Below are 24,059 nucleotides of genomic sequence, written 5' to 3'. Positions count from 1 at the left end.
AAACAGACTGTCAGTGTAAGTGTGCTGCAACCTTTTATTTCCTCATTACGGTTTGTCACCCAGTACCTGCGGTGCCGATCCGACAGAGGTTTGTTTTTAGCCCGGGTTTGGTTAAACAGTTATAAACCTCACCACTGACAGTTTCGCAGAGCTTCTGGGAGAGTATTGTCTCAGTATTGCCGGCTATGGTGCTCCAACCATCACGGCCCTCGATGCGGTTATTGTACTGCAAGCTTTTTATCTTACTAAAAATGTAATTCAACTGCAACTTCACGTCCCCAGTGGTAGCAGATCAGGGTAAGCTCAGTTGTGTATTGCTTTTACTGACATGGACATAACACTTGGCAGTCATCCACAACCCAGAGTGGCCTAACTGCTGATAGCCAATCAGCATCCACAACCGAGCATGAGTACTCAGGGCAGACAATGACCCAACACTTCCTGGAAATCCGGGCTTCTATTGCTATATAACGTCTCTTTTCAAACCATCCCGTCTTTCATACGTGAAACTGTACCAACTTTCCAACTGTATGCAACTCCCATTGTGCAGAAAGGCCCTCCTCAAAGGTTTTATTTGAGTCCCATTGTTTAAGGAAGGCCTGCTTTTATGTGAGACTGAAAGTGGAACTAATGAAAAGGCGACCGAGCTTGGTTTCTTTAATCCCGTTATCCGGGACTATAATTGTGCCTATGCAAATATCGCTGCTGTTTTCTGGGCTTGGTGTGGTTGTCTTGCTTTAATTTGGGTTTCCTTGCATTGTCTGATGCTCAGCCTGTTCCAGCCGGTTTCCACAGCGTGTCTTTGACGGGCATATGTTTGTGTTTTTGTTTGTAATTGCAGCACCAGTATGGTCCGGGCGGGAAACTCCCGCTGCCCTGAGAAGGCCCTGCACGGATGACTCGATCGGGATGGAATTGGAATTATGTGGAAGTCTAAATTTGACAGAATTGCAAACCTCACTGGTCTGGCATCCTCGAGAGTGGCAGAGCAGTTTGGGCCGAGGCCTGTAGAGCAGTTTACGAATGCTAAAAAGAAAGAGACAGCGGGTCATTTTCTGAAACCTCTCTCGAAGTCTGTGTGCATAGCAGGCTGTGGAAACGTACACTCGGGTCCCCAGGGGCTCTGAGCAGAACATGTAAATCTCTGTCAAAATTGGTTTCTCAAGTTCCCTGTGGGGTGCTTTGTATTATCTTGCCACTATTCAGTCCCTGGGAGAAGAATTCCTCCTCATCCAGAAGAATCTCCCGCTCTTGTCCAGTGCTGTTTGTTGCCTGTGTGCGGGCACCATCTACGTCTTTGTGACAGGACGCCTGCTTTAGCTGTTTAGCTTTCGTGTCTGTCCAACTCCTCGGAAACCCACACATCTGAAACCCAGCCAAGCTCCGGATGGAACTTAATTGAGGCAGAAGCAGAAATGCAAGAAAACACTTTTTATCTTCTTCTTCACAATTCTCTTTCAATTCTCTTGCTTTTCCCAGCACCCCCTCAGGCTAGGTCTTATAGGCAGACTGCATGCACGTTGTGTCTAGTGTAATAAGGGTAAACAGTCAGACTATCTTATGCTGTTTTCATTTGCTGACCTTTCTGGTGTTGCCGCTGTCAATTTGCTTGCAAAGGCTTGAAAATGCGAACTGCTGCAATATGCTGCTACACCCGTATCTCAGCAACTGAAAAACTAAAAACTAATTATAGTCTAAATCAAGCTGTACCTCGAATTCATGCCTTTTTTATTATTATTTCTGTTAGATGTCGGTAGAATGCTGGGTTAAAAACATGCCTATAATCCCAGGCTTATTTGCAGTTTGGGTTCATTTAAAGACTCCCACAAACCACAACTGATTGTATGTCTGTGAAACTTGTTAATTAAGACAAGTGTTTTTTTTTACTGCTCTTAAAACCTACACATCTGCGAGCATTGCTGCCATTCAGATATCAGTAGTAGCTCCCTGATTAGCATCTACATCTGATTGTGGTCTAAAGAGGTGCATTTAAGATCACACATAAAAAAAACTGAATAATGTTAAATGGCAAATTGAAAAACTGTAGGCGGACAGAACTGCTAATCTTTCCAGACACACACACACTGTATTTCCATCTTGTGGGATAAGTTCAACAGTAGATTTATTAATAATAATAATAATAATAATAATAATAATAATAATAATAGTTGTTGTTTTTAAACTTATTTTTCCTCTCTGACCTGTAAATAAAATGTTATTTCAATTAACATTTTTCATTTCAAAATGAACTATAAATTTGTAGTTCACACTGTAGATGAACACGGTTTACAAATGTCCAGACATTGAAAACAACAACAACACAAAAACAACAATGGTAGCAGAAATGCTGAACAAATGAGTCAATGAGTTGCACGAGTTACAAAGTGCAGTTTTTCTTTTCTCGTGGCCCGAGGGCAGTTATTTAAACATTCACCGAAAACAGACGACTCCGCAATCACCTTCTCAAATCCTCTGTCACAACAGGAACTCTGACGGGTGTGTTACTGAGGGGGGAGACACAAGTTAGGCCGACACACAGTTACGTGCAGTTACTCGACAGAACGTAGGCCCGGTGTCTGCTGAGCAAGAAGAGGGACGAAAAGGTGGTTTAAATGTGTGAACTGTTTCAAACGAGAGACAGGCTGGCAACGACGCCTTATAAACAGTTGCATAATGTGTTTTCCTAATGAGCTGGTTACAATGACAGCCTCAGACTGTGAAACACTCGTGTTAGTCCAGGAGCATTCTTGTTTTACCGGGGTTTGTCAAGGCTTGTCGGTACACATTCCTGAGCTCAGCGCTGTATTTTGGTTCCTGCATTCCTGCGTGTGGGCAGACGAGGGCCGCGCAGGTCCCAGTGCCCAGTGCCTCCTCGGCTGCACATTCAAACAAACGCACACAAATCCTCACGGCCTGCAGTGGAGAAAGCCCGTTTCTCCATAAAAAAAGTCTACAGCCGTTTGAGTCCCAAACTACGGTTGTACATCTTTTTTTCTGTGCTACTTAAAAGGTATCCATCTCTGACCCTCCCCCACTAACCATCACAGGAATCCAAGACTACACCATATGTGCTCCTCGTTTTATCGCTCGAAATGCATTCAAAACATATTCAGCCCAAAGTGTGTTGTGAATGCATTTGAGTAAAGCACGATAGTTACGGTCTCTGTGTTCTACAAACTTACAAAAATACAACAACGACAATCAGCTGTAGAGCCCAGAATGTCTGGAATGTCTGTATATTTATACAACAAAGAGTGTTAGTGCCCACTCCATGAATTTACTGTATTTTTGTTGCACAGTTTACGCAGTTTCCAGGAAATATCTGCAGCGGACCTCCACTGTGCTGACGGACACAAAACGCACAGGACATGATGGGGACACACAACTTCCCCTTTTTGTGTTGGAAATTTCCCCTGCAGGACAGTTTTCACCGATTATTTTGTTCCAGTGCGAAACGAGTGCGTCTTTTTCCTGAGGAGAGTGATTGCTAATTGCTAAAATTATCTTTTTCTTGGCTTGCCTTTCGCATTGTAACATTTTAATTGGATTCTAGAATAAGATTATTCTCATACACTTTCATGAAGATAAGGATGACTGAAAAACTGATGCCAGGTTTTGTCATACTAGTATATCCTTGCTTGTTTAACTAAACTGTATATTTCAATCACAATGGCTGCTCTATTAAAGAAAAGTATTTAGTGAAAGTCCAATAGGAGTAACAAAGCGAATATTCACTTTCTGTAGTCCTAAACTGTGACAGTAGAATAGAATATGGGTCCCAGTCCTGAGATGGGAAAGAATGAAACAATTTTTACCTGATGGTGTAATTTAAAATAAAATAAAAACAATTTCTTACTATGTCTTAACATGGATCTCAGAATCCGGCCTTACTGTTCTGTTGCAAACTGATTGACAAATTGTGTACTTTGGTTGTTAAGTCACTGCTTGTTTATTGGGTGGGGTATAAAAACAAACCAGCAGTATTTGTGTTGAAGGTCTTTATCTGATGTTTCACGGATTCATATCATAGTGGCCAACATGAATAAACCATAAATCACAGCCATTTCCTTTTCACGTTCCCTTAGCCCCACCCCGGGATCAGAGTGCCTGAGTGAGCTGCAGCCGCTGATGACATCACCAGAAAGCATCTTCAACAAGACCCCACCCCCGCGCCCTGCCTCCTCTGGTGCCAGTGTAGCTCAGTGGGTTTGTGTGTGTCTGAGCAACACTGGCACCAGAATGAGACATTGGTATTGGGACATAGATCATATCAATATATAATTAGAGACAGAGATGGAGGGAGAGGGAGAGGGAGGAAGAGCAAATGAGCGAGAGAGACTGAGGGCGAGCGTGACAGAGAGATAGAGGGAGAGAGAGTGTGGACATTGGAGAGCATGAGGAAAATGAAATCATATTCAGGATTAAAACGATGCATAATGAAACATAATTATCCTAAAATATCATCCCTGTCAACACTGAGAAAATCAGGGAGACTCTTAAAGCTGGGGTAGGGGGGTGGAGGTGGGTAAAAGAATAAGTAAGGTTACCCCCCCCAACAAATCTGTGCTCATTGCATTCATTGGTTGAACATTAACTTGTACTTTTGCTCGCGCCTGGCTACCCCACGTGTTCTGCATCGCCTCCAGGGTCCTAAAATCCGGGCTGAGGCTTTCACATTATGCTACAATTAGTCTGAAATACTACAGCACTATGGGAGAGCTGACAGTTATTTAATATATTTATTATTAAAATATTTAATACGATGGCCATGTAGAGCACCATCCTTTATGAATTTGTAAAACAACAACAATCCCATCTAAATACCCCAGAACCTGCTGGTATCGGGGTGAGAAGGGCACTGTTGTTGGGCAATGAGATCAGTGCCACCCTGGCTGCTTCGCTGTACCAGTGCAAACCTGGGCAAATTCTGAGGGTTTGCGGAGTGGTTTACTTGACCTATTTTCAATCAACTGTGAAAGGAGATGACGCCAAGCTGCCTGACTTCATTCTCAGCGTTGTGCGACATGAATCATTTAACAACTCAGATAACGTATCCCGAGCTCAGAGCCAGGGCTCGACAAAATACGATTCTCCGGTACATCTCCATTTTTAGTCTGCAGACACAGCATCTGCTTATTTTACAGAGAACTCTAGACAGCCATGAAGAACAGAGAAGCGATCTCCTTTATTATGGATTTTGTCGTCACCCTTAAAGGGGAAAAAATAATGGGCCATATGACAACATATACAAACATTCTCTTTCAGCATTTCCTAGAAGTATCTGTACACAATGGGACGTCCCTGTCATCAAGTCAGTCTGTGTTCATTGCAATGTCAGTACTTACCACAGTAGAGGGTTACCTGCTTAAATAAAAATAATACTAATAATCTACCCAGCTCTGGAGCCCATCATGTATCTATTGTAAAAATAAGCAAATGACAAAAAACATTTCTAACCGAAGGATTTGGAGAACGAACATATATTTTGGATGATATGTTTAATACAATGTTCATAGCGAGGGAGCAGAAAGAAAAGCTTGTACTTGTATTATTTAAATTTGTGACAATTGTAAACAGTATCAAGTTATCAAGGCTGCAGTGAGGCTTTCAGTCTTGCTTTTCAGTGCAGGTGTACGCGTTTCCTTTTGCTTCCCGTTGAATCCAAGAATGGTAACAAATGTCCGCTGTAGCTCAATTGAGTGTGACTGTTTCTATCTGCCTTCTCCTTCTCCACAACCTTCCAGATTAGCTGCTTATGGATTCCTACCACCAAACTCCATTTCCTTTGCTTTCTGCTCAGTTAGCACATGAGGACTTTTCCCTCGCTGTGTCAGGGAAATAGAGCCACAAATGACAATGGATACTTCTGCAAAAATTATATTTTTTATATTGTATTTTTATATACAGTTAGGTCCATAAATATTTGGACAGTAACACAATTGTCATCATTTTGTCTCTGTACACCACCACAATGGATTTGAAAGGAAACAATGTGCTTTAAGTGTAGACTTTCATCTTTAATTTGAGGGCAGTTACATCCATATTGGGTCAACGGTGTAGGAATTACACCCATTTGTATATGTGCTCCCCCCAATTTTAGGAGCTCAAAAGTATTTGGACAAACTAAAATAATCATAAATTAAATTGTGAGTTTCAATACTTGGTTGCAAACTGCCTGAAGTCTGGAACCCATAGACATCAGCAGATGCTGGGTTTCTTCCCTGGTGATGCTCTGCCAGGCCTGCACTGCAGCTGTCTTTAGTTCCGGCTTGTTCTTGGGGCGTTTTGTCTTCAGTTTTGCCTTAGAAATCAAATCATATATTTGGTACATTCTTAAAAAGAAAGAGCGCACTGGTGAGCTCAGGAACACCAAAAGGCCCAGAAGACCAAGGAAAACAATTGACTGAATAATTATTTCCTTGGTGAAAAAAAAACCCTTCACAACAGTTGGCCAGATCAAGAACACCCTCCAGGAGGTAGGTGTATCTGTGTCAAAGTCAACACAGAACACCAGAGTAAATACAGAGGGTTTACCACAAGATGTAAACAGGAAACAGGAAGACCAGATTAGAGTTTGCCAAAAACCATCTAAAAAACCCTGTACAGTCCTATGGACAGATGAGACAAAGATCAACTTGTACCAGAATGATGGGAAGAGAAGAGTATGGAGAAGGGAAGGAACCGCTCATGATCTGAAGCTTATCACCTCATCTGTGAAGCATGTTATGGCATGGGCATGTATGGCTGCCCAGGGAACTGGTTCCCTTGTATTTATTGATGATGTGACTTCTGACAAAAGCAGCAGGATGAATTCAGAAGTGTTTAGGACTATATTATCTGCTCAGATTCAGGCAAATGCTTCAAAACTCATTGGACGGTACTTCACAGTGCAGATGGACAATGACCTGAAGTATACTGCGAAAGCAACCCAAGACTTTTTTTAAGGTGAAGAAGTGCAATGTTCTGCAATGGCCAAGTCAATCACCTGACCGGAGTCCAAAACTGACGGCAAAATGCCCCAAGAACAAGCAGGAACTAAAGACAGCTGCAGTGCAAAACCTGGCAGAGCATCACCAGGGAAGAAACCCAACATCTGCTGATGTCTATGGGTTCCAGACTTCAGTCAGTCATTGACTGCAAAGGATTTGCAACCAAGTATTGAAACTCACAATTTAATTAATGATTATGTTAGTTTGTCCAAATACTTTTGAGCCCCTAAAATTGGGGGGACCACATATACAAATGGGTGTAATTCCTACACCGTTCATCCACTTTGGATGTGTGTAACAAATTAAAGATGAAAGTCCATGTTTAAAGAACATCTTAATTGTTTCCTTTCGACTCCATTGTGGTGGCGTACAGAGCCAAAATGATGACGATTGTGTCACTGTCCAAATATTTATGGACCCAACTGTATATCTGGCATTGCTTACAGGGCACTGGATAATGTTTAGAACTACAGTCTAATTATCTTGCCAAAGGTGTCCAAAAAAAGCTAGTCACTGCTCCTTTGCAGCTTATTAACTTCTAAAGTCTTTGTTTTAGCATTTCCATCTCTGACTCACGAGACTGTCACTGGTATCTGAATTCTTCACATATTTACTCCATGATTTCTTGTTCGGAAATGCCTCTCTTTCATGTGGAGAGATACATACAAAGGGAACCATTATATACTCCTGCCGGGAATCAGACGACCCTAAAGATACTGCCATACCATGAACGTATGTCATTAAGTATTCATTTATATACATTTAGTATCATTTTTCCAAAAGTAATTAAACACACACGGAAAATCACATTGCTCCATAAATAGGTGTAGCGAGAGGTGCTAAAAACTAAATTAATTCTGCAGTGCTTGTGAAACAAATGATGAAATCTTATCTGAATGAAGCGAACAATGCTTTACACTCTCAGCGAGACAGAGTCTGTGTTTCCTCTGAGTCATTTGGTTAGCTTACAGGATAAAGCCAGTAAAATGAAAACTCCGACTCTTCCATCCTTTGTGCTATTGTCTACTATGAAATAATAGAAAAAGGGAACTCGGGACAAGAGATGTGTCCTTCACTACCGCATTACCACAAGGCTCCAGCTAGGGCACAACAACGGCCACGATATTCAAGCAAAACAGCAAAATAAACAAACGTCAGGCTGGGGAAGGTGATTTTGGTTGTGTTCCCCTTTTCCAGTCAGTCTGTCCCTCCTCTCTGTCTCTGTCCTTCCCTGTGGAGCAGGATGTCAACTCTGTAATCTGTCACTACTCCGTAATCTCCGCCCTCATGTGCAACTGCTGTGAAACATCTGACTCCCAGCCCTGGCACGTCCTCGGCAGGCCTGTCACAACGAGAGCCACGCCGTCACCGGAGAGCCGCGATCCCCTTTCCGCGCTTCTTGGCAGCGCATTGGGGATTGTTGTTGTTTTTCAAGTAGAAACTTTAAAGGAGTCAGTCACAAAGAGGTTCAGCATACAATTAGGTTTCTCTCTTTCGGGTCCAGTGTGTTTTAGTGGTCCTTAACATGGTCATTTTGTGGTGAGATTTCTTCTTGCTATCTCTAACTAGCATTTTTTGAAGGCATGAAATGATACCCTTGACTACACTCTGAATACATGTTGTCGGACTAATTTATATTCCAGAGCTGGCATTTATACTGCACAACCTACCTTGTATTTTCACAGGGAATATTGTCTGACATTTTTCAGAGAGATGTGGAGAGATGTTGACTATAAAATATTAGCAGCAGTAGAAGTCACATAATTTACATCTCCTACATGTTAAATGTGCACTACAACTGAATCTATGTACAGACCAAAAAAGTAATTAAATTAAGATTGTGTATTCTTTCCTTATGTTATTTTGTTACTGTTATACATAATTTGTTTATAAATATATACACACACAAATATAACTTGCATCATATTTTACAAAACAAGAATGTGTAGTATTTGTCCTAATACTATGTATGCCTGCACAGTTGTTGTACTTTTTGACACATGTGAAGTATACTGCAAATCACAATACTATCCATGTGTGTGTGAGGGGGGTTCTGCTTTGACTTGTTGTTGCTCTTTCCAAACTGTTTGTTTGCACAGATGTGTTGAAATATAAGAGGTTATATAGGAAGTTTTCCCCAGAAAGAATGGAAAGTAAAAACCAAGTTTGACCAAGGTGGTGAAAGACTTGGGTGATCTTATTAATTAATTCAATATTAATTATTACATATATAAAGATAAATACATATAGATATATAATGAATGCATTACTGAACATGCGTTTGTGGTAATGGCAAAAACTGCACAGGATATTTTCTCTGTCCCTTGATAGAGGAGTAAAATAGGCTTTTTGTTCTGTGCTCTGCCAAACACAAGCATCTCTCCAGAGTGCTTTCTGTTCACTTCAATTTATGACTGCTAGCATTTTCAGGGCTTTCTATAAACTCCCTCCACAAACATATACAGTTCATTACCTAAATCCCGTTCTAAGAATAGCTGCCACCCAAACATTACTGAATCGGGACTACTGTGTGGGAATGAGAACTGGTCTCAATTTTATTTTTAGTTCATTACCATGTGGGGCGTAGCTGAAGTAAGTTTCTGACTGTGCGGAGATCCCCGGGCCTACCCTTCTGCTCCCATCGAAGACAATCCTCCCTCGTGGGCGAGACGCAGTCAAACTGTCTCAATCCGGGTCGGGTGAAAGTTGACATGGTGCCTGGTGAGAAGGGAGGAAATATAGAGAGTGAGTATTTAGTGCCTGCGTTGTTCTGAAAGTCTTCCAGAGAAATGAAAGACAGCTCTGCTTCTAATGGCGATTCTGCGTTTGACTCTACGTTCCCAGTTATGACATCATATGCAATTTACAATTCTATAGCATGAAAGGGTAATCCAATTCAGCCAACAGAACAATGGTTACGTACTGTTTACCAAATACTCATAACTGGCAGAAAGGCAATAAATAGATGTAGAATAACTGATATTCATAATGCTGCATATTCTCCCCGTACTTTCTCCCTCCAGGGCAGTGACAGTGTTACAAAACAAGTTCCGTGCCGTGTTTGGTTAGTCTTTCGGCCACTCTTTCAGCCCTGACAAGGCCTAGTGCTCTGCCAGGCTATCTGTAAAGTGAGCTGGCTCCGAAACAACTTGGCTCCTATGTCTCTCTCCACCGCCTCAATGGGGTATTTGTTATCATTAATAGATCCTAGGGGAAAAATAGGGGCAATCTCCTTTTTTGGGACTGGTAGACCAGAAGCCTACTTGAGATTTCCTTAGAAATCAGAGCCACTGTGCGGAATTCATGATGAACAGGGTCTGTCTGTGGCGTCTGTTGTATGAACTCTTTTTCGCTCTTCGAATAGCAAATTAAAGAGACACGCATTTGGATTTCTCACAGTTGTTCCCAGTGTGGCGAAAATGCATATAAATCTTTTAAAAAGCATGATAACATGTAATAATGTATGCATAACTGATCATTTTCCTTTGTTTGGAGACAGCCATGCTTTGTTTGTCGAGTGGGGATTTCTGAACAAAAGGAATTGAATTTATTAACAATTCAGCCCCATTTCTCATTAGTAATGTAGTGTGATTGGAATCATTTTATACTTTGCCAATGGCAGAAACTGGCACTGATAGTATACAGTTATTAGCACACTACATATTGCTTTTACAAATAGAAACACACGTGGACATTTAGAAAATGAGATATCGATGTTCGCAGTATCAGCTTGATTCACAACATACAGTGGGAGATTTGATTAAAATTTCCAGCGTAATGTTTCGAAGGGACAGGAAATTAAAACATTCCAAGAAAACACATCGTGCTGCAGCTAAATGAAAATGCATTTGTAACTTAGGAAGCCGTGCATAATAAGACATTTCTTGTGTTGGAAACGCTTTGAATCTTTTTCCTGCAAGTTTGGAATGAATTAGACCCTGACCACACAGAGTCGTTAATGATCTCTGTTAGTTGCACAATAAAGTTGTCTGCATGTATCTCAGGTCAGGTCTGTTGTTTTGGCACGTTTTGACCTCACCTCCTGGAGTCGACACACTTCTGTTGCCAAAACATCATTTTATTGTGTGTTCACCTTATTGCAGTGTTACCAAAATGTTATTTAGTTACTTTCATCAAAGGAGCCAGAGCACCGCCAACCAGGAGCTTGTTTGCCCACACACACCTTCCCAGTGCCAGTCTGGCCTTTTTTTTTTTTTCTCTTTTCAAGGGCTACATTTCCCCAGAATGGTTATTTCATCATGATCAATAACAACCTAATATGATTCCACAACAGGCAAGCAGAATCATGCATCACAAGCGCAATAAAATGTGACACATAAGAAATTAAATCACGTCAGAAAGCAAATAATATGAGTTATTACGTTCAGGCCAATTTGACTCCTTCACTACTCTGGAATGTGCAAGTATCATTAAAAACAAACAAACAAAAACTACAACAATGCCCTCTAAACTAATTTTGACCAAACTGTATCATAATTATACAAGAACAGGGCGATGCTGGGGGGTCTGCTCTGGCTTCTCAGTCTACAGAATGGTTGTGTTGTGTAGTGTGGTGAAAGGGGTTCACAGACTTACTCCAGATAATGAGTGGTATCTCGTGTTTTCTTTGACATTTCAAGTTTGGGCATGACAGACAGGGCAAACCTTTTCAATCTCCACCCTGCCTTTCTTGCCGGGCCTGGGATTTAGTAACCATTGCTGATATCGTCATGCATGAACTGGCTACCCTGAAGCTAACCCTGAGCAACATAAGCTAGGAGCCAAACATAAGGGATCCCGGCTAATTATGAAACAGATTCCACATTGTTAAACATTACTGTTAAATTTCATCCCAGAAGAAACATGTGGGTCATGTGCAAGACCAAGAATAAGAGCCTTTTATGCTGGTACAGAACGACTGTACAGAGCTAGCCTAGGTTTAAGAAATTCTTCAAGGAACAGATGCTAGGGTGATGCTATAAACACTTGTTCAAGGAGAGACATTGAAAAAATGTATAGTTTTCACCAATTATGTGCCTGTAATGAACTTGTGTGTGACAACATGCAGAGAACTGTTATCTTGCAGGACCTGTATTATTATTCCTTATTATCAAACACCACATTTCAGCCACAGTTTTTTTCACTATATATTCATACAGTGATTCTGCCTCACACACAAAAGGTTGCTTGTGCTTTTTTACAGATGTTTTCTTTAATACCTCCACATCCTCGGCACCCCAACAGTCTCTCTGGGCTCTGCTGTCATGGGTATTCATTATCCCACTGCTCACACCAATGTAACAAAGGCTTTATTGAAGAATAGAGTCTCACAAACACTTCTTAAAATAATGGCTTTAATTTATAGCACCTCCTTAAGGTACATCAGTAGCTCCACTGCATTAGGGATGCCAACTAAGGAAAGGACCCTCCCACAATTACAATGCTATGTGCCCTAGTAATCCTGTTGTATTGTATCCCTACGCTGCCAATTTGCATGAGAAATTAGTCCCCAACAAGACTAATAATGTATGGCATACCCTACAAACACCGCACACCACACATAGGTATACCCCCGACACGGTGCAATATCTTCAAAATAATAACCATCACAAATGTAGCACGAACTGATAAATAATTTATCTTTTGGTGGGGCAACTTCACAGAGCTTTGAGGGTGTCCATTCATAAAGCAGAACCAGGGTAAAAACATGGTAAAATACAGTGTGCAACAGTAGAAATCTGTTACAAATGTGGTAAAGTGATGCCAGAGTAATCTGCACAGTTTGTACCGATATTAAATTGCATCAAATCAAATTAAATCATGGCAAATATAATGACATAACAGTTAAATAGAGAAGCTCTGTCCGTTCTCTATAATTTAACGCTTATCTTCCACTTCATCTACTGCAAGAGGACTGGCCTTTGCAACTGATTACAAAACCACAATACGGACTAAGCGAACACAGACTAGGCCCTGTTCTCACCGCCCGCTCCGCTCACTCTATTCTGGAGATTCTGATAGTGTCTATTGGCAAACCAGAAGCGCGCACACACACACACACACACACACACACACTGACTGACAAACACCTAAACACAGACCAGTAGTGTAGTCATAAAATAATAAATGGATATACTAAATGAGCCAAATATGAGGCTGCAAAACTTGTGTCCCCTACAACACCTTTATGACTGACTGACTGGTACAACAAATGAATGAATGACTCACTTGCCTCTCGGGAACTTTTTCCCTCTGCATGTGACAACAGACAGAGTACTGTTCTCTTGTATGGTTATAATTATAATTATTATTATTATCAGTGGCGTGGCATGACCATTAACAAGGCACACACTCAAGGGTTGTCAGATTTCAATGCATTCAAACTTATAAATGGATATCACTTCACGGAGGCTATGCCCGAGAAAAGCGCTAAATTAAGTTGATTTCCACTTGATTTATTTCAGTATGTTGCATTTTCCTGTCCCTCGTGAATTGAAACAGGCGATGAGATAAATGTAGCAGATTTATAGAAAAACTCAGTGGGTTTAACTATGATAAGCCTGTTCCAAATAACCTCATACATCTGCAAAATAAGATGTAGTCTTAATAAGCAGACATTTACATCAGTAATTAGCCTATTAGTGAAATCAGGGCGTGCATTTAGTAAAAGACTTGGCAATTAGCACATAATTGACAAGTCTTACCTCCTTTCTAAGTGATATCTGTACATTTAATTAATGAGAGGTGATGATCCCGAGTGCATGTTTTTTTCCAATCACTCAACTGATTATTATTATTATTATTATTATTATTATTATTATTATTATTATTATTATTATTCAAAACCTGCACTAGCTCTACCAATAAGTTATGTTTTAATGACAGATTGCATGTATTGCAGTTATTTCTAGATAAAGGCCTGTGCACATTAGCAATTATTCTTAGCAGTCCCCTTTCTTGGCATCATCCTAGACATACATGCAGGCATAGTGCTGCTGTGCCCCACAACATGGCACCGCACTCCTCTATATTTCACTTAACCATTCTTGAGGAATACTGCACAATGGGGTGAGCTGTCACAGAATAAAAAAAAAACGTCCCCAGGGGAAGACGATAGATGAAGCACGAGGGGAAGCCGAGTGTCTCTTATTTCCCAGGGGGCCGACTCGTCTCATGATTACCCGGCTTCAGACAAATACTCTTTAGAAACAGAGCAGGAGCTCTAATGAAATAGCCGATGCGGCGCAGGGTTAAAAAGAAAAGTGAAAACATTTGATTCGCAAAGTATGGCTCTCGTGTCTGCTTTTGTGTGTTTTTATTCTGAAAAGTGAACACTAATCAATCAATTTAAAACACGCTTAGATGTTGATGATGGTGGAAGACACTGAATAACGCATCCCTGCAGTATTTCTCTGTGATGTGGTTAACAGTTTCTAACCTAGTCCAATACATTTCCTTTCATCTGCAACACAAGTCTTTTATTGATACTGATTAAAATAAACCTGTGAGAGATCGGATGTGTGCCACTGAATTCACATTAGGCTTCTCAAACACGAAAAGCAGGGAGATCACATTTGAATTACCTTCACAGGCCAGGAATGTCTCCAGTGTTCATTTAAACACCACTCACGTCACTGGGTTTGGATAGCCAGGGCGGCAGCCGCACATGGCAGGCACAAAAGGGGCTTTGTTTCACTTTTGGACAAACTCAGTTTTACAATATGGTCATTTATAGACAGGAATTCCTGTATATTCATTTTAACCTTACCTATAAAGTACCTGTAAGCTTCTAAAACAAAGTAAAAAAAAAAAAAAAAAAAAAAAACAGCTGGGGATGACACTGTTGCAGAATTGCAGTATACAGTTACTGCATCAATGCAACAGGAGGCATATTGAATCATGCATTTGGGGCAGGAATAGCAATGCAATTTAAACATGAGCCTACTCCTTAGATGCCAGTGTTCAGAATATAATTTATAGCTGGAGCATGTAGGTGAAGAGATGTACATCAACACCACCTATTTTTTTTTATAATATCTGAAAGTAAATAACCTATTGAGGAGAATAATTCGTTAAAACATAGTCCTTCATCCCTGTTAGGGGTGCCCGGAAGGAAAAAGCATGCTCTTCAGCTCCTCTCCTGGGCGCGGCTGTGACGTCACTCCCTGGGAGCCCGATACACGTGGCGGGCTGCACACCGCCTACAACAACACATTCCTGTTTCCTCTGTTGCTACTACACCCTTACTACTCATATCAATGACGTCTCACATCAATTGTATCACTTTTTTCGTATTTTATAACATATGCATACTTTGTTTAGAAACACTTGCTGTATGCAAGGAAGTTTCCATCAGTGATTACTCTTCCCCACTGTCACCTTACCACTTACCATCTTCTCTTACCCATTACATACACTTGTGCTCTGCATTTAATGCCTCCAAAACAGACTCTGCAAGAGAGAGGGTCTTCGCAAAAGCCCTCCAGAGGTCCACAGCTCTAGCAGCACCTCCTCTCATCCCCCCGGCTGAGACCCTCTATACAGCCGTAGCTTTTACTCACCTCACAGGTGGGGCGGCTGCACCCACCCCGACCCGGGATCCAACCAATCGCGTCGCTCAAACTCCAAAGGGCCGATTGACGCGTGTGTCGTCCAATCACATTCCCGGAAGACAGCCAGCCCTCGGTCTCATTCTCGACTGACACCGGGTTTCCACCAATCGGGTGTCAGCACTGCACCGCCAGCGTCCCCTCTGATTGGCCGGTGCCGTGGAAGGGGGCGGGCGCGGTCGGTAGCGGCTTTGGGGCGGTTAGTTGTGTGTGAGTTTAGTAGTGGATGTGCGGGCGAGGAGGCAGGCTGAGCAGCGGAGCGGTTGCATTGCGTCTCTCTCTGCGAACAGCCGTCGGGATTATCCAGCGATGAAGACGTGGGAGTGAACCTCAGTGGATATATTTTTATATTTATTTATTATTTATTGTTCACGATCCGACTCTGTTCTGTCGCTGGACTCGTATCCCATTGAGGTGGGGGGGACCCGCCGGGGCTGAGCCTGGGAGGATGGATCAGACTGCGGTCCTCCGGAGGTTTATTGAAGGGGTCCAGGCCATGCGGAGCGGGGACCAGAAAGGAGAGGATAACTTCGGCAGTGACTTCATGGTGAGAGCCGACCCCCACACCCCCGCTCCTCCCCCTCTCCCGCCGCAGCCACCGCACATTGTTGTCAGGTTTTTGATCGCGATTTGATTTGCGCCGCCGCGAAAGTGACAACTGTCGGTGGGGCGGATGAGCTGCCGTGTGTCCGTCTGTCTGTCCGTGTCTATCGCTCTGTGTCGCTGCAACACGCCGGCCGTGCTCTCCCCCCCCCGGCCGCGTCCTGTGACACTTCCACCCCCAGGCTCCTGACGCGGCCTAAGCCCGTCTCCGCAAACTTGCACGTTTCTCCCTCCGCCGCGTTATTGATGCCGTTGCATCAGGCTTCCTCCGCCGCCTCCCAGCGTCGGCCGGCCGGAACAATGTTACACAATGGGTCGCCCGCGGTTGAGAAACAGGATCCGTGCAACCGTGAGATGGTCCTGTTGTGTGTGTGTGTGTGTGTGTGTGGTTTATATTGGCATTATTGTGTTCATGCATGGCAAGCCTGTGCGGAGATGGATTTCAGTGTTGTTCATAGCAGGCATTCAGAGAGTATCGGGTGGCCGGGCTGCCGTGCAGACACATGCAGGGTGTAGCTGCTGTGGGAGGGTGGCAGAGGGTCATAACACCGCAGTGCACCCTGACAGCCCAGCCAATGCTCCTAATTGATTAATTGGCACGTCTAGTCCTTATTGGTGACACTGGCGTTTTAATCCAGTGGAAATGTCCTGTACAGCCAGCACTAGAGTAGAGACTCATGCACATTGTTAGTGTTGTTACAGCGAGACATTTTCTTTTTTTCAAATGCTCAAACTTTGTGTTGCTACATGTTGCAGCTCATTTGACCCTACTTTGTTAACGTTGCATGCTCAAACGCGATTGCATACATCGCTTTGCGTCGTGTGTGTGTGTGTGTGTTAATGTCAGCAGCCCTAACACTCAATATCCAGTTAAATATTAAAGAGGGATGCACGTTTTTCCTGGGCCCACTATAGACTCTCTCAGCCCTAGCAATTTTTATTTTGTGTGTGGGAAAGCTGCGTGATTAATGCCTGATGAATGCCAGCAGGACCGGGTTTGCGGATGTTGCGCAATGGCTGCGGGCGTTGGGCCGCTGAGTTCGGTTCGCGGGCAGGAAGTGGGTTCGCGATTTGGGAAACGGGCCACCGGGCCGCGCTGTCCGGCTCTCACAGCACAGCGCACACCACGCCTCCGGATTAAGACTTTTTAAAGGTATTGATAAAGCTGGGGGATTTGCACAGTAGAGCAACAGCAAGAAGAAAGAAATGTGGTATTTGTTTCTTCACCCAGAAGTCTACATCTTCTCTACACTTTATTCAAAAATCAATAAAGTTTATGTGTTGTAAGGGATTCCCAGCTGAAAACTGATATGTAACAGGATAGTCATGTTTTTTTTGTTTTTGTTGTTGCTTTTTTAATACACGGCTCCCTTGCTGGGAAAAAAGCATCCCCCGAGGCGCAGTTACTGTTTCAGGCAGACCGCTGGACATGCCTGACTTCTGCAACAAACAGGATATTTAGATTTCAGGAAGTTGAAATACTTTAAAAGAAAAGCAGAATTAGGAAGGTAATAAAAGCAATAAAATTATAAACCTCGGGCATGTACAGTAATTTCTAGGCTTTTTTTTTTCTCCCCTCGATTTACCATCTACTTGGACACTTATCACCGCCTGAGCGAGGGTATCCAAACTAAAGTAAAAATCCAATACAATGAATGGTTTGCAGTCCACTATTGACCCTTAAATGTCATTAAACAGCACAGATGCTAAGGTACCAGCGCTCTATAGAGGTTTCAAATCAATGATCAAGATGTGTTCGATTGTCATCTCCCTTCTGGGGTCACAGACTACACGAGAGGTTTTTATTGATGTATTATTGATGCTCTAAAACGTATTGCAGTGCAACAGACCTGAGCAAGAACAGCACTGAGAAATGATCGAGCTTACTGCTTAAAGTAAAAATGGCTTTTAAAATACATGTTTTAACTGCTATGTTTTGTGGCGCTGTGTAACTCCGTATAGATAGACTGATCTCCCATTTCCTGAAATATCTGTTGCTTGTGCTCTTACGTCACAGGCCTCTTGGTTTACAGTGTGAGAGGATTTCGGCAAAAGCATTAAAAATGTTAGTAGCTCCTAAATATAGCCGTTATCTTGACTGTGATGAAGCGCATCCCACAGTGCTGTACAGTCACAAGGGAGGAAATTAGTAAGCCGGTTCTCTCCATAAATGCGAGCTTTGTTTCTGTAATTTTGTCCTAGAACATTGTGGCCAAATGTTAGGCCTTGGGAACGCATCCTTTTGGTCCTTTCAGCGCTGGTTTGCAACTTACTGTGCAGTGCGATTTGGAGAACTCTGCCTCAGTGGGGATAGGACTGTGTGAGGCATGCACCTCATTCTCCGAAAATCTGATCTGTACCTCGGTTAAATTAAATAGAAAGTAAAACATTGCAGAACCTTTTCACATTGTGACACTGCGTCAGATGCCGTAGGTGTAACAGTTTTTTTTTTTTTTTAATTGCTCAAAGTATAACATGACCTTAAAGAACAAAATAGTACAGCCATTTTTGCTTTTTGCATGGATTAACTAACGTACATTTAAACTACAGTATATAGATAACATTATCTGACATGCTCTGCAGTCCACTGCTGTTACAATGTTGGCACACAAAAAAAAGTGGTGACCAACCAAGTCTTCTGTGCTGTAGGTTATACCTCTGTTATTAATTTGTTAATATTGTGCGCTTGTTTTACCTCCCAGGAGGCAAGTTGAATGGGTCGTAATGACGTCAGCCTGGTGTCACGTTCACAGAGGTCCTGCTCAATAAGCCTCAGATATTTTGTGACACTGGTTGGTGCCCTTGAGAGGAATGTGAGGACAGCTGGGCACCGAGGCGCTCGGAGATTCCTGGGGTCTCTCTCCGGAGCAAAGCCTGCACACGGTTACTGTCACTGCCAAATCTGAACAAGCACGGTGGCAGGAAAAATGGGGTAGTTACCGTCTACTGAGGGAAACTGGCTGTCTATTTTTTGTTTTATTTATTTATTTTAAAGGTTATGATGCAACTGTGTGAAAGGTTTGCAGTCTGGAGTGCTCCAGGCAAAATTCTATTTTTCTTAATTTTCCTTTATCACAGTAGGTTTTGTGTTGGAGCTATGGATAATAGTAAAACATATACACACAAAGGGTGTGTAACTCTACTTATTTCCTTAGAAATGCGTCTTAGCCAAGTGGTCTGCTTTATATAACTACACTGCACGTAATTGTATGTAGTGGAAACGGACAATGGTTTTTTAAAAGTTATTCTTGAAATTAGCAGCAATTAACCACATGCCAAAGCCCCATGTCACGGAATTCAACGCCTCTGTACGTTTAAACAATGCCCAAGCCTGCAGTGATCCATCACACTAATCCAGGGTTTCACGGACTCCTTTTAACCCAAATATTACACACAAACCTTTTTATGTTCTCACAGTTTCAGCTGTAGCTTGGAAACTCTTAAAGACCTCTGGAGAGATTCTACCAAATGTCTACTTATTTAAATTGTCATTGCATTCAGAAGGGGCTTGCCTTTAATTTCCAAATGTATGTTTTGTTTTGTTTTTTGCTCTTGCTTTATTACTTTCAGTTTAAGCCGAGTCAATTTCAAAAAGGAAACGTACTAAAGTAGATTTTCCATATCCTCTGTCTACATCAGATCAAGAGGTCTTCGCACCCTGAAGCTATGGACTTAAATGAGCATTCGACTTGTGACTCGTCTTTGACACCGACGGATCCACACACAATCGGCTCGTGGGTTGATTTCATGTGTCGTGATACTGTTTACAGTTTTGAGATCAGCACATGCCTTAAAAGCTCACTCGTGGGTATCCCCTCCTTCAGTGTGAGATTCGGCAGCCCCATGATGACTGCACTTTTCCCAGCAGCCCACTTCAGTGCTCGTCACAGTGCGGTCTGTGCCCTTCACTTTACTCCAGCTCTACCGGACCCGTCATCAGTTCAGATCAGTATCAGTTCACTAACTGATATTTTCCGATTCCATTTCCTCAGTTGACTGAATTGACCAACTCTGATATCAGGCATCATCACAATCTTCTCCACTAGAAACATACAGCGCTGTCTGCTATGTGTTGTGCTTAATATCTTGTTGCTGGCTGTTTAATTGCAGATGGGGCTATTGTATTTAAAGATGTATATTACACACTCTTTTTGTCTGTCATTCTCTTCTAAAAACAACAGTTAACCGTTGCTCGGTACTTGGGGGCTGTTCAGTGTCGTGGTTTGAAATTATACAAAATTGGGGTTAGTCTCCTGTGGTGCCCACCTTACCTCCCTCAGCCGCAGCTCGTCAGCACGGTGTAGTCAGACCGCTGCCGTACTGTAGGAGTCGTGCCGTTTTGCTGTACGGTTAAAGTTGCACACATCACACCTACAGTGAGTCCTCGATCTAATACTGCACCCGAACCTGTGGGCTTTATTTCTTCAGGAAATGGAAAATGTTTGTGTTTTACCGCAGATTTTTCCTTCAGTGTCAACTTTTGTCGTCTTCTGTAGCCTCTGTGAGACCTAAGAACAATATCGATGAGAGGTTTATTTTAAGAAGCACCCCATTACTGTAAAGAGGACGATGCTCATCACAATTTGTTTTGCCCCCTCAGGACCGGGAGCTCTGGAGAGCAGTCATATTGTGACCATCTTCAATTCAGTCCATTACACAACTGTTCGCCTTAATGGCACTCAATCAAGCCACTTTATCTGCCATCGGGGGTCTCCGTGGAAGAGTGCATTTGACTTAATAGTTACATTTCACCTTTATTTGTTGGTGCTGATGAACTCCAGTGAAGTACTGATGTTCTGCCGAAGAGGATGCCTAGGGTGCTTTTTGGCAGTTCTGAGAGCCGTATTTCATTAGCCTATATATTTTCCTTTAATTTAAAACTGGATGTATTTTTGACATTTGTTTGTGGTATAAAATATTTCATTGGGACTTTTGCACAGCATGTCTTGTGGTATATAATTAGATCAGATCTGCGTATTATTTGATGCACTTTGATTCTGCGAGTACAAAGGTAGTGCCGTGGTCTTTGATATCAAGGAGATTCGCGAAGGATCTCAGACAGGCTTCCTCTCTTTCTGTTTTAGTGTGGTGTAGGAATTGTGCCGTGGTGTTTGTTATGCAAATGTCTGTGTGGAGAGGAAATGAGCTAAAGCTCAAGGGTGGTGTTTTCAGTTTTGTTTCAATGTTGTAGACTGCAGAGCTCACCTCGTATAACGGGCAGTACCGGGAACCGTAGATAAAAAGGTTAAATACTTTTGTCTTTAGAGTGTATGCATTTACAAATTCTTATCCCACAGACGCACAGTATTTTACGTAATGCAAAAGCCTGATTTAAAGCAGCCGGGGTATAGGAGGCAGCGCTGTCTCATCTGTACCATGTATATCCAGAGACAACTTGTAATTGATTACACTAAATGCGGTTAGCAGTACAATAGTGTTGTTTGTATTGTTTGTTAACTCTAGCACTACAGTTGACTCTGGATTGGTGCACATCTGTTGAGAAACACTGTGGTCTATATTAACAGGGTCGGACTGAAACCACTACACCATTGCATAATTGCACCTGACTAGGCCGAGCTTGCTTTTGTTTTTGGGGCAATACAATTGTTTTCAATGTCATTATGGTCAGTGATTCAAAATAAACTAACGTTGAAGGTGTTTGGAGGGGGTGTCTCCAGTAAACTAAACTGTAATGCGCATGCAGGTTTCAATATTGTTGTCGCCCAAGTTTCCCTTGCTAGACTTACCTATTCTAGTTTCAGTACGTTCCTTTGCTGCTGCTGCATGGTAGCCTTTCAAATTCTGCAAGGTTTTGTGTTGGGTCGTCTTTGTAGATTGTTGTAACTGTTTTAATCAGGAGAAGATGACATGCCTGCCTTTGTATTTGAATGTGTGAGAAGAAAAGGCTTTTTTTCTTTTTGCTTGGGAACCATGTGCAGCTCTGACAGAACATGACTGGAATTCTTAGCCTTACAGAAATGTAAACTCAGTGCCAGCAATGGTCTTCAGCTCTATTGCTCAGGACTGTGCAGCTCACTCACACAGTGTCTGACAGTAGGAAAAGGGGTGGCACGGCAAAGAGTGACCCCATCAAATGTTCTTCCAGTCTTACGTGGGCTTTCAGAATCGATGGATGTTCTTTCAAACATGGGTGTTAGTTTACCCATGTGGTCTTGGTATGCGGATGCTTGTTAAATATTTACTTTCATCACTACTACAAGAAGTGGAAATATCACGGTTCAGATGTTTATTAAACTCTGCAATTTGTCAAATGCTTTAATTACTACACGTTATAATTTTTTCATGGATAATTATTCTCCTATTCAGTAGTGCGGTTTACTAACGGCTGAGTGAAGGAGCCGGAGTGGAAGAACCACGTACCAAATGACTTCAGAGACTCCTGAAATGTCTGCCGTCCACCGCTTGTATGTAGGTTATCTTATCTGCTAGCACTCCGGTGACTACTCTGTCCGTGAGCAGCGCTGTGTGTGTGTGTGTGTGTGTGTGTGTGTGTGTGAGCACTGAGAGGGTTTATTCACATGGGGAAATTGTTTGTTGTTTCAGCAAGAATTTACATCCTGCTTATAAAAGGGATTGATATTTTGGAAGGACTTATTACATAAATTAGAACTAATAAACAGTCCTCTGCCATCTCGGCTACATGCTTGTTTGAAAAGCAGAATACTACTTGTAACTTGCTTAAACCCAGTCTACGTCCCGGGTTCCTTTTCTTACAATAAATAAATACATTCTTGTATAGAAGTCTGAACGTTGACTGATTTTAGGAAGTTGTTACACAATGAACTGCAGAGAGTGAAGTTGGCGGTTTAGGAAGCACTAAGCTTTTATTTATGTATTTATTTATTCCTCCAGTTGCATTGTAAGGAAATGTAATCACTGGCCTATGCAGGAGAATTGTGGTTTTTGAAGACTACTGATGTGCTAACATTACTAACTATAATTATGCCATGACCAAACTTCACACTTCACTGGCTGCCCTCGCTCTCACAGACCCGGCACAGTGGAGTAGTATCATCGTTCTTCTGCACGCACGCATTCCACCGTGACTCCATCATATGTGTGAACTGCAGAAGAATAAGATGGATAGTTGTCGTTTGTGTGTGGTGTTAAAGGCCCATTTCGGGGCTGTGAAGCATTTTATTGTCATTCTGTGATATCAGGTTTTCCACTCCACTAAGTCCCCTTCAATCGTGTCATATTAAAAAAACGTTTCCTTTCGTTCCCCTGCTCGTGAGATGTCAAAGATTGCAACTAGATTTTACTTTCATATGCATTCTTGAATTCATTTATTTCTAAGTTTCATGCCTTGGAATCTCCATACATTTGTTAACGTGTAATTTATGTAGATGTTTTTTTATTTTTTATTTTATGTAATTGTCCGTGGCATTGTCAGAAAGTCTACCCTCATGCATGTATTTATAGTATGAACGGCTTCGAAAGAACTGGATTTGCAAGATTTACGCCAACGAGTGTTGACGTCTCCTCGTGTGCGTGTTCCAGTCAGTTGTGCACCTCACAGCCGAGTGGCACTGGCTTGAATTAATTGTTTTCTCTTCCGTGGGGGGTAAGTAAGCGGCAAATAGGCGATGACTGAAATGGACGTCTTTGCCCGTCTGGTTTGTCAGTTGCTCTGTGACCCGAAAATGGATTTCGGCTACTTTTTTCATCTAATCGAAGAATCGCACATGCTCAGAATGACCCGCCGCTAATGTACTGCCGCATTGCTGAGGTGAAGGTAAAGCGGACTAACATCATAAGCCCTGCACCAGGTCTGTATCATTGCAGCTTCATGACGCACACTAAAGACACATAATGTGACTGTTTTTTGGTGTATTTA

General features: G+C 42.3%; 1 protein-coding gene across 2 annotated transcripts in view; it reads left to right on the top strand.

Annotated features, from left to right (window-relative positions):
• The first annotated feature begins 15,809 nt into the window (after positions 1-15,809).
• ptpn12 (protein tyrosine phosphatase non-receptor type 12) overlaps positions 15,810-24,059 on the top strand; it is a 46,333-nt gene continuing 38,083 nt past the window's right edge. For both annotated transcript variants that reach the window (XM_066723612.1, XM_066723611.1), the window contains exon 1: positions 15,810-16,145. In XM_066723612.1, the coding sequence (XP_066579709.1) occupies positions 16,047-16,145 (99 nt within the window). In that variant the 5' untranslated portion in view covers positions 15,810-16,046. The remainder of the gene's footprint in view (positions 16,146-24,059) is intronic.

Source organism: Amia ocellicauda, chromosome 15, assembly GCF_036373705.1.
Source record: "Amia ocellicauda isolate fAmiCal2 chromosome 15, fAmiCal2.hap1, whole genome shotgun sequence".
NCBI classification, from domain to species: domain Eukaryota; kingdom Metazoa; phylum Chordata; class Actinopteri; order Amiiformes; family Amiidae; genus Amia; species Amia ocellicauda.
This window is presented reverse-complemented; position numbering and strand designations above follow the sequence as displayed.